Raw genomic sequence first — 12688 nt, forward strand, 5'->3', positions numbered from 1 at the left:
GTTTTAGTATTATATAAATAATATTCATCAATACTCTCAAATAACAATTTATAACATAATATAAAATAATGACTCTGTTTAATGATTTAACTTATAATAGTGAGAATAAGATCTTTTTCTCACCACGATCCCTCAATTTTCTTTCATTTTCCCTCATTTGTTTAGCGTCCCTCCTTAGAGTGGCCACTTCTTCACCATGCTGCCGCGCTTGCTGTATGGCCTGGTCGCGTTCTTGGCGCAGGGTCTGAATGGCGCGTTCCAGCTCTGCTATTTTACATAGAGATTCATGTTCCAGATCTGACATACGATCGTGACACTGTGGGATTAAAATATTAATCAATTAAATATATCAAAATTATAATACTCGTAAATATTTACACTGATACACTAAATACAATAATGAACTAAATACAATAATACACTAAAAATAATTGCTAAAATAATAAAGCGTAACATAAATAACCTACTGATTTTCTTCTCACTTCTTAATATAAAAAATGCTTTCTATTTGTCAACATGTGTTAATAATATTATAGTATATGGGAAACTGAAACTGAAAGTATATGAAAAAAAATAATTTCGTTCCGTTCTGGTTAATGTTTTACTAATATTAGTTCTAATTAGAAATATGACTAGTGTAATAAAATATTTTGCAAAGTCAAATAGATTTTAATTTAATTTCTCCAACTATCTTTTCTTACATGAGCCAATTCGTCCTCAAGCTCTCCAACCCTTTCCAAAGCAGCAGTTTTAGTTACGCTGTCTTCGACAAGAGCGGCTACATCAAAAACGTTGTCCAAATAAGCAGAAATTTGAGTTTGTAATTCCTCACTCTCAATAACTCTTAAACGCTCCAAATGTTCATCTAATCCTAAGGCAGTAAACTCATATTGCAGATGAACTCGAAAGTTCATGTCATCAACAGAGTGGACTACCACGTTCACAAATTGCATACAGGCCACCTGGGGTAAAGAAAGAATTAGTAGTATGCTCGTGATTTAGGAAATCTTACTCTTACAAGTTAGTTGAAGTTTCAATATATAAAATATGTTTATAATTATAATATTTTACACTATAAAATTAATAAATTGATTAATGATTTATGGTAATTATCCTACTACTTACCATAAATTCTATATGGAATGTCTCATAATTCACAAAATAGTCCATTAGAGTGACAAATCGAGCTGGTTCACGTCTAGCTTCTTTAAAAGCATCAAAAGCTCCTAGAATAATTCGATGACCTCCTTTTACCAGGCAAATCGCGGCCAAAAGCTCTAAAGCCAGCGCTTTCGTTCTCAATGATCGATGAGCCAAAGACTGCGCAATACTATTTATCGCTTCTTGATGTTGTATAACCATGTTAAAGCCATACTAATGAAATAATTATTTATTAATTACAAAATAAATTAATTGGTGGCAATTGAAATAATTAAATTGGGTATTTTACATTGTAGCAATAATTCATTTTTAAAATAAATCATTCGTTCTATTGATGTAAATACACTAATAAATCGAGCTTAGGCGCAAATGCCTTGAGACAAATAGTATACGAATAATGAATTTCCTATTGAGAAATCAGCTATTTATCAATCTCTTTCAATCTATAAAAGATAATCAAAAATTTAAATAAAGCTCAATTTTTTATTAAAAGCAAAATTTTATTAATAATTGAGTAATAATTTAAAGATTATAATTACAACTAGTTCATAGATGATCATAAAAATGATCAACATCAGAAGACATAATATTTAAGTTTTTTTTATAATTATTATAAAAAGCTAGTTGTAAGTGGAATTCTGTCTTGAGACAATTAGGGCATTGTGCCTTAAGGCAAATTGCTGGAACTTCCCGTACCCCAATTCAAAATTCGAGTAATTAAAAATAATGAATAATAATCAATAAAAGTTGATCAATGATTTGAAACTTTTAATAAAACCATATTAAATCATTCTATCTTAAATCATTTATTTTGAAATATTTTATAAATTCTTTTTTTCAAAGCAATCGTACTGCTTTAACTGCATAAAGACGAAATATCAAAGCACGTAAGCGCCACGTCGCCGTCTAACGCGTAAACATTGGTACGGAACCCATAGGAATGTAAACAAAATTTATACTTATTGTTAAAATCTCTATAAAATATCTGATAATTTGATGTGCATATGTCTAATGTTCATTTTTGACCGCAAAATGGCTCATTTTTTTACTTTTTCCTCCATATCCCCAAAGTCGTTTTTCCTGCCTTTCCAAAAATTTGAACAGTTTTTCATTTAGTCAATACAAATAAAATGTTTTTTGAATTATTCAAATCGGACGCTCCGTTCTCTTAAAAACTGAGTTACCGTTTTCGGCACTTTTTGCCCCGTATCTTTGGAACGGCTAGACCTGCCTTCGCCAAAAACTAATCAGCACGTCTCCTTATCAATACAAATCGAATGTTTTTGAATTATTCAAATCGGCTGATCCGTGTTCCTGAAATCGTCGACGAAAATTTGTATCAGCACATACACACACACACATACATCCATTTTTTTCTAAGGTATGCCAAAATGTTCAGAAACCTTTGAAACGCAAAGATATATAAATATTTTCATTTTCGATTTTTTTGCGATTACTATAACTTGCCCTACGGGAAGTTAATAAGGATTATTGTCATTATAAATCTATGTTATATACTTATATATGCATATTGTATATTGAATACATATTATATTTTATACATTTAATAATTTCAACATAAATCAAAAATAAATTATATCAAACTTGGGCTTTCTAGCATTATAGCAAACTATTTTCATGCATGTGCTAGGACTTCAACATACCAATCGCATAATTAATTATTTTATTATTATTGCAAATGATAAACACAGCCAAAAAGGGCAGATATCATATGTTCTTTATTAACTCTTTAAAAATGTTGAAACAATATTGTTTTTAAAAACTGGAGCAATACGAGTTCAATAGTACTTTTAAGAGTGACTTTGAAATATAACTATTTATGTCATAAAATGTATTACTTTATTATATACTTTATATTTTTAGAATTGTTAGCATATAATTTCGAATTTGTTATAAATTTACCTTGTTATTCATTATAGCTCTCAAGCACATTATACAAACATGTATATCATCCGTCGCAGCGCCCATGTTTAGGCGCTGAGCGTGTCTTGAGCGCCGTTTGACACCAGGGCTATCAGCGATGGTGGCTAACGATGGCCTATAGGTACCACGAGAAGACATCGTGCCTGAAGGACTCAATGAAGTTATCGTTCCATTTCCGTGATGTGACATTGTGCCGTCCATCGCAGATGATAAAGAGCAATTTCCTAAAAGATTGATATCTTATTAACTCATATTTATATATTATGAACAGCGATTAGAAGCTAATTTTATTCAGATGTAATTTTTTCAACTATGTGGTTTTTTAGAAGACAACCAAACTATCTTTAGTTATTTTATACCAAAAGAATTTTCAGATTTCATCAAAAATATTGAATGAAACTGATATAACAGTAAGTAATAGTTGAAAAATAGAGTCTAGAACAAAACTATTTCATTAAAATAATAAAATCAAAATCTGACTTAATCGCTAGCCAGAGTTTTTTTCATGGTTATTATGATAAAAATACTCGAAGACAATTATTATGTTTCGCATTTGCATATGAAAATTATGGCAATAAATAATATGCCACAAGTAAGTTTTATATCAAAATTCAGTAAATTCTCATTACCAATTCCCAGATACTTAAAATTATTCAAAAAAATTTTTACGCAAATCGTTATTAATAATGTAAAATAATCTTGATAAAAAATTCCGCAAAGATTTTTCATTATGTAAACAATATGAAAAAGCAGCTGCTGAGTAAAAAATTTTCTTCAACTTGTACTATGAGTGAAATATTAATTATGTATGAAACATTAATTACTCCATATTTTTGCACTTATTTCATAAAGTTGTAACTTACAGATATTTCGAGAATGATTTGTTTGAACGTCAGTGCATTTTAACATATTTTCTAAATGACGTACATAATAGTACGAGAGTATATAACAGTGTTTGTAAATATAATAGTACGTGAATGAGTAATAGTATTTGTGTACATAATAGTACGAGAGTATATAACAGTGTTTGTAAATATAATAGTACGTGAATGAGTAATAGTATTTGCGTACATAATAGTACGAGAGTATATAACAGTGTTTGTAAATATAATAGTACGTGAATGAGTAATAGTATTTGCGTACATAATAGTACGAGAGTATATAACAGTGTTTGTAAATATAATATAGTACGTGAATGAGTAATAGTATTTGCGTACATAATAGTACGAGAGTATATAACAGTATTTGTAAATATAATAGTACGTGAATGAGTAATAGTATTTGCGTACATAATAGTACGAGAGTATATAACAGTGTTTGTAAATATAATATAGTACGTGAATGAGTAATAGTATTTGCGTACATAATAGTACGAGAGTATATAACAGTGTTTGTAAATATAATATAGTACGTGAATGAGTAATAGTATTTGCGTACATAATAGTACGAGAGTATATAACAGTGTTTGTAAATATAATATAGTACGTGAATGAGTAATAGTATTTGCGTACATAATAGTACGAGAGTATATAACAGTATTTGTAAATATAATAGTACGTGAATGAGTAATAGTGTTTGTGTACATAATAGTACGAGAGTATATAACAGTGTTTGTAAATATAATAGTACGTGAATGAGCAATAGTATTTGCGTACATAATAGTACGAGAGTATATAACAGTGTTTGTAAATATAATAGTACAAGAATGAGTAATAGTGTTTGTGTACATAATAGTACGAGAGTATATAACAGTGTTTGTAAATATAATAGTACGTGAATGAGCAATAGTATTTGCGTACATAATAGTACGAGAGTATATAACAGTGTTTGTAAATATAATATAGTACGTGAATGAGTAATAGTATTTGCGTACATAATAGTACGAGTGTATATAACAGTCTTTGTAAATATAATAGTACGTGAATGAGTAATAGTATTTGTGTACATAATAGTACGAGAGTATATAACAGTGTTTGTAAATATAATAGTACGTGAATGAGTAATAGTATTTGCGTACATAATAGTACGAGAGTATATAACAGTATTTGTAAATATAATAGTACGTGAATGAGTAATAGTATTTGTGTACATAATAGTACGAGAGTATATAACAGTGTTTGTAAATATACTAGTACGTGAATGAGTAATAGTATTTGCGTACATAATAGTACGAGAGTATATAACAGTATTTGTAAATATAATATAGTACGTGAATGAGTAATAGTATTTGCGTACATAATAGTACGAGAGTATATAACAGTATTTGTAAATATAATAGTACGTGAATGAGTAATAGTATTTGTGTGCATAATAGTACGAGAGTATATAACAATGTTTGTAAATATAATATAGTACGTGAATGAGTAATAGTATTTGCGTACATAATAGTACGTGAATGAGTAATAGTGTTTGTGTACATAATAGTACGAGAGTATATAACAGTGTTTGTAAATATAATAGTACCTGAATGAGTAATAGTATTTGCGTACATAATAGTACGAGAGTATATAACAGTGTTTGTAAATATAATATAGTACGTGAATGAGTAATAGTATTTGCGTACATAATAGTACGAGAGTATATAACAGTGTTTGTAAATATAATATAGTACGTGAATGAGTAATAGTATTTGCGTACATAATAGTACGAGAGTATATAACAGTGTTTGTAAATATAATAGTACGTGAATGAGTAATAGTATTTGTATACATAATAGTACGAGAGTATATAACAGTATTTGTAAATATAATAGTACGTGAATGAGTAATAGTATTTGTGTACATAATAGTACGAGAGTATATAACAGTGTTTGTAAATATAATAGTACGTGAATGAGTTGAGTTTTATTATGAGTGGTCAGAAATTGAAATTGACATTTTTACAAAGCTTGATATTATACTAAACTAGTGGTGCATAGCATCTGAAATGCAAATAAGCAAAACTTTATCAATCGAATTTAAAATGAAGGGCAATAATTAAACTGAATTGCAAAGTTGAAATTATTTTTTAGAAGTATATAAGTGAGCTTTAGAACTTTAGCTAAAAAAAGAAAATAAAATTTGAATTATTTTCAATATTAAAAAAAAATATTTTTTTTTGGAAATTAAAAAAAAGTTTTTCCAAAAGCAATCGTTTCGTCAACACAAGCAGGAAGTTTTTTTGAATCATTCAAATCGGATGCTTAGTTCTCTCATCTTCGAAATTGCTGGACCTGCCTTTGCCAAAAACTAATCAGCACGTCTCCCTATCAATAGAAATCGAATGTTTTCTGAACTGACTTGAACTGAACTACAACTTGAAATAAATTGTATCCATACATACATACACACATCAATTTTTTCTGAAGTATGGCAAAATGTTCAGAAACCTTCAAAACGGGAAGAAATGTAAAAATATTCAATTTCGATTCTTGCACGATTACAATAACTTACTCTACGGGAAGTTACAATGTCATTAAAAAGTTATTAAAGTTAATTTCTTATCACTCATTTATAAAAAATATATTACGTTTCTGTTAATTTAAACTAATGATGACACAAAACTCTCGAAAAGTCTGTGACGTAGTAATTTAAGGTATGATCTTATTGCCATAAAAATATATAAATGTATCAAAATGAAAATATATTATAAACAATATGACTTATAATTTCAAAATGTACTTGTCGTTTATATCATCAAATTGTATGACGATTCATTTAGTTTATCAGCATATTATAAGTGTTTCAAAAAAAATAACAGACTTGCCAAAATTCATACGTAGATCCGTAGATTCTAACTGGTAAAATTATATTAGAGTTCTTTCTTTACTTATTATTAGTGCATAAAAAATATGTTATAATCAAAGGTTTCTTAAATGCACTAATTGTACTATTTCTTTCTATATGTCATTTTATCACACCTGCTGCCAATCGTTCCTCAGAAGCAGTTCTGGAATCTCCCTGCTGCGGACGCCTTTCATGCCTCATCATTCCTAGGCGAAAACCTAGATAATCAACTAACGCATCTAGACCACGATTTCGATCATCTAGAAATTCCCGGACCCATCTAATAGAAAATAACACATAATATAATAAAATATTAATCATAGTTATTCATATTGAATAATAGGTATTATCTTAATACATAATCCAATCCTTAAATTGCTAATACTATTATGATATCAATACGTTATATTATTTGCTATCAACTATAGCACTATATAAAATAATGGGTGTACTGCCTTAGGGCAGGTCCGTGAGCTGAGTTAAAACTCCAACTCGATTCAGGAAAGAATGGTGTGAGAGATTTCCCATTGCCATTTCACACCGCAGTGCCCAAGATGGGCTTATTTTCAATTGGAAAGATATTTTGATCTATATTTTCAATTGAAAATGGACATCGCGCTGCCCGATGTCAGATTGCCAGAGCGGGCAATCGAACGCGCGACCCTGTCCATACAAAGTCAACGCGTTAACGACCTTCGCCACGATGAACCCAGAGCACTATATATCAATTATTTAATACTTTACTCACTCTATATGATTAGTCCTTAGGGATATTTCTAAATCCCTCAGGACTTGTGTAGATGTCGATTCCATGACCATTTTTCGTTTCTAAAAAATTGAAGAAAATATAAAACAATAAAATTCCATTATATAACATTATTTTTTATTATCATTTAATGTCTCACTCTGTGACTCCTTGATGCTTTAGGATCCAGATAAGTCCGTAGCTTTCGCAAATAGTACGAAGGCGGATCCTTCGCGTGCACCATGTCCTGCAAGAGAATAAAAACAAACAATTAGTTAAGTGCACATTGTAAAAGCGGCAGCAATTTCATTAAGTGTGGTCACGAAACACTATAAATGAGTTATTTGCCCTCTGTTATATCTGCTGCGCCTCTTTCTAACGAGATAATTGAAAGAAAATAAAAGAATAAGAAAAAAACGAGCACTGGTAATATACGTAAGCAAAAAAGTAGTGCTTTCTATGACAATACAAAGAAATATATTATTAATAATTAAATAAATAAGGCTGAATAAAACTGGGTGAAAATCCACTTTGTGCTGCTTTGCAAAAACTTCTCGATATATGTAAATTTATTTTTATATTAGATGTATTAGATATACAATTCACAATTTTACAATTGAATAACAAAACAAAAAATATAGAATATAAATAAAGGAATGCTAAACTACTTTAATTTTGTGTCTTGATTTTATGAAACTTGATATTACGTCTTCGTTTAGACTTAGAGCATCTTCAAAAGTTGAGGTCCTGTATATCCATTAATTCACAGAAATTATTAAAAAGTTTAGAAGCTTTTCTGAAAAAAAGAGCAGCATCAGAGCCGAAAAAAAATATTTCACAGCTAAGTAATACTCAGTTATAGCTGTATTTGTAAGATATCACATATAATTAGTAACAATAGATATTTATAATATGAAGGAGATGGTACCACTGTATTTCTTGAAGTCAAAATTAATATATTCAGAAATGTCAAAAAAACTGTTGGCTTTTAGTAAATTAATCAAAACGTTGTGAAATTTATGATTGCTTATTTGATGTATTTATAAAGGTAATGAATTAAACAGTTGAATACCAAAACCATCATTTGAATTAAAAGTAGTATTAAGCTTAAAAGTCGATTCTTTGATAGTTCTATTCCTTGTGACATAGTGAGAATTAGACATGGAAGATAAATTAAAGTACTGGGGATTATTTTTTATAAAGAGAAGTGTAATAAGTAGGAATATGTTAGGAATGGTAAGAATGTTATACTTCTGAAAAAATATTTCTACAACTTGGCATCGAGTTAAGAGAGAACATGATTCTTAGTGCTCTTTTCTGAAGTTTGAAAACATGTTTTAAGGATGCTGAAAAACCCCAAAATTGAATGCCGTAGACCAAATGCGAGTAGAAGTTGGAGTAATAGATAAAAGAAGACAATTTAAACTAATTTTAGATTTAAGCACTCTTAACGTGAAACAAGTTCTGGAAAGTTTAGGTATTAATGACGAATAAATATGATTATCCCAATTTAATTTTTTTTGAATTTGAATTCATAGGAATTTAGAAACGGCAGAAAAATTGAAGAGGACATCATTAATAATTAGGGAATTGATTTCGTTATTAATCCTATTGATCTTAATTATCTTAATATAATTAAGATTATAGGATGTTCCTAAAGACAATGATCTTTATCACCATACAAAGTTTCACAAAATCGCCAAAAATTCAACGATTAATTATGAAAAAATAGCACAGTCAATCATTACCAAAAAATTATTAATAAGATTACAAAGTGGTATCTTTCGAACAGTTTTTGAATTTGCAAAATCGTGTCGAGATTTTTTGCGAAAACTTAGTCAAAAGCTTTGCATTTTTGCTAACCTGCTCATTCTGAAGAAACGACTTGGCTGATGGTCTCACATAACAATGCGAGTTTCTATCGAGTTTCATATATGAATCTTACATTTTTGGTAAAATGTCAACGGAAGGACTAACTTTTGGTTGACATACAATTGTAGCGTCACGATTCAGAATGTCTTCAAACGTAGAAGAAATGCAAAAAAGCAAATCAGACTTCTCCTTCAGGTTGTTATATATATAGATAATAGTAAATGCTTGTAGGTAATAATATGATTAGTTCTAACTATCATCTGTGACAAAAAACAATGAAGTGTTATCCAACTTCTTTAATTTATAGTAAATGTTATTTTTGAATGTAAAGACAGCCTACAAATAGTTACATCGTAAAATCAAGAAATACTGAATTAAAAAAAAACTTCAATACTCCGTTATTAACTACGCTTTGGATTCAATTCCACATTGCTAGAAACTGGCAAAAAACTCAATTATATTAACAATGTGTTATCTTTCAAAGTTGTAGAACTAGATCTCTGTGCATATAATAAACATGATAAACCTTATAAGTAAAAGACCCAACGGTATCTATATCTGGATCGCATCTATATTACATGCATTCATCTTCTGATGTAAATTTGTTTCAGTCGTTCAACATATAAATATTGTAGAAGTGTGTAGGAGTATTATGTACTAAACTGTGTATATATATTATGACTTTCACAATAAAGAGCAGCCCATCATTTGTATATTATCAGTAGGGTCAATGCTCCTGTTGCCATACTGTTGTATATTATCGTATCACAGTTTGCTATTATCATTTTTGATTAGTGGTGCCAAAGAATAAACTGTATACGATCCACATGTAAATAGTTAACAAAACAGGAATTAGCGCTGATGCTGATATCAAATCGACACCACAATTGTAAATAATGGTCACAGTTTTAAGAACATTATATCAATAACATATCCACATTTAATGCAGTTAGAGCAATGTTTGTATCTCATTTGTTGCTTTGATTCCAAATATGAATTAGGGTTGTCGATTGCACCCAGCATCAACAATGTTCCGGACCCGGAGCCAATTCCGGATCAGGTTCTAAAGTTTTAAAGACAAGTAAAAGGTTTCACTATCTACGTTAATCAATATTTTAACTCATAAGCTTTCGAAATAAAGATTTTAAGAAAAGCATCACAGCAACTTTCATAGATGTCGAAGCATTCTACCAATATTTTTGATCTATATTTCCCATCCCATGCCTATCCTACTATAATATGAATCTATATGAAAGATACAAAAAACTAGTGGTGTGTGGTATCATGCCTTAAGGCAAATTGCTGAAACTTCCAGTACCGCAAGGAAATGTTCGAGGAATGTTAATTGTTTTCACAGAGATTATTAATAAATTATAAATACTATGACATTGTCTAATATTTATAAAAAATATATAAACTGAGTTATAAATCTAAAATTATTTATTTAAAATATATGAGCTTTAAAACTTTAGCTAGAATAAAAATTAAAATCTGAATTATTTTCAGTATATAAAAAATATGGAAAAAAATTAAATTTTAAAATAAAAAAAATCCAAAAGCAATTGTTTCGTCAACATAAGCGGAAAGATTTTTGAATCATTCACATTGGATGCTTAGTCCATTCAAAAATTGCTATTTTTGCACATTTAGCTCCGTATCTTCGAAATGGCAGGACCTGTCTTTGCAAAAAACTTACAATTTTTGGCATTACTTTAACTTACTCTATAGAAAGTTAAAAATGGATTTTTATTTTATCTTCAAATCTTATTTCGTTTAAGTTAAGAAATCAACATAGAATTGTGGAATAATGTAATTTTTGTATTAAATCTCTAAATCTAAATAATTTTGCATAAACCAATCCATGAACAATTCAAGTAAATATTTTCTAAACATATAGCAAAAAATAGTTCATACGTCTGAACCTTCATTATCATGTCAATTAATTAAATGTGTAAGCCAAATATTGTTTGTTAAGATGAATAAGATTCAATTAATATTAATCCAAAATAAGCACGATTTTGGTGATTAAACCATTAAAGGGCTCGCTCGTAGGTAAGTGGCTAGAAAGACTGGACCTGAATCAGAGGTCTCGAGTTCGATTCCACTTCGAGCAGCCTGTTGTCAGGCAGTAGACAATGATTTTTACTTTGAAATATAGATAGCAATATGTTTCCAAGTGAAAATAGCCCTCACCCGGCATTGCTGCACAAATATTAAAACTGTTTGGGTTGCCATCTGTAGAACAGACTAGTATTAAGTCAAAATAGCACAACAGCGTGTAGGACTATTAAGTTCTGATTGCTGTTTCAAGAATTAAAAATAAATTTAAAAAAACATAAATGTTCCATCATCTATTGTCTTCATCTACAGCTATAAGTAAGCATGGTGAATGATATTCACTAAATATTATTAATAGTGATTTGCTTGAAAATATATAAATTTTGAAATTTGTACTAATAGAATGTATAATAATGTATTTATTTTGGACAACTCTGTTACATGAATGCAATTCAGTCATGAACGCTAGTATATATCTCAATGTACGCGCCATATTACGCTTTCGATACATTACATTATACTGAATGTGAATATCATTAATATATGAGTTTTCAAGTGCATCACAATGGACGCATATATTTCGCATTCGTCGTCACAATGCCTATAACACAAACGTTCATGATATATAAGAGAAAAACATATAACGCACCGTCAAAAGAAATTGCATTTGATTGACCGAAGTTATTGTTAAGTCAATGCTTGCTGAATGTGATAGATTGTTATCAATTTGCAGCATCCTATTCAGTTACATCGAAAGTTTTATGAAGGTGTTAATAAAAGCTCATTTAAAGAAAATGTTTAAATAAAGAACTTATAGTAATAGAGAAGTTTATCTATATATAAGAAAAGTTTTCCAAAAATAATGCGTGGATGACGTCCATATCACAAAGCAGTCTGGAATTCATGAAACTTACGGTTCCTAATTATATTACAACGAATGGTCCAAGTCGAAATATAAATGGATTGGTCTAATTAGAATTTAGAAGTCCGCTGAAATTATAAAATATTCTTATTAAATATACTATATGCATATATATTGTTGTTCAAAATTGAAGTAGTTGTTGTACGCCAATATTGTAGATTTATAGTCTGTTTGATATAAAATGATACAGTTAACACTTTCTAACTTATTTGCAATGAAATT

General features: G+C 29.3%; 1 protein-coding gene across 1 annotated transcript in view; it reads right to left on the bottom strand.

The window, feature by feature from the left end:
* Positions 1 to 12688, bottom strand: part of LOC113371592 (formin-like protein CG32138) — a 67760-nt gene that overhangs the window by 3461 nt on the left and 51611 nt on the right. The window contains exons 3-9 of the mRNA XM_026612226.1: positions 7775 to 7861; positions 7618 to 7697; positions 7004 to 7149; positions 3085 to 3329; positions 1126 to 1374; positions 702 to 962; positions 124 to 316 (exon numbers count right to left, since the gene is read on the bottom strand). Coding sequence (XP_026468011.1) covers positions 124 to 316; positions 702 to 962; positions 1126 to 1374; positions 3085 to 3329; positions 7004 to 7149; positions 7618 to 7697; positions 7775 to 7861 — 1261 coding nt within the window. The remainder of the gene's footprint in view (positions 1 to 123; positions 317 to 701; positions 963 to 1125; positions 1375 to 3084; positions 3330 to 7003; positions 7150 to 7617; positions 7698 to 7774; positions 7862 to 12688) is intronic.

Source organism: Ctenocephalides felis, unplaced genomic scaffold (assembly GCF_003426905.1).
Source record: "Ctenocephalides felis isolate EL2017-DRISC unplaced genomic scaffold, ASM342690v1 CF-g0.4_SCAFFOLD_01492, whole genome shotgun sequence".
NCBI lineage: Eukaryota > Metazoa > Arthropoda > Insecta > Siphonaptera > Pulicidae > Ctenocephalides > Ctenocephalides felis.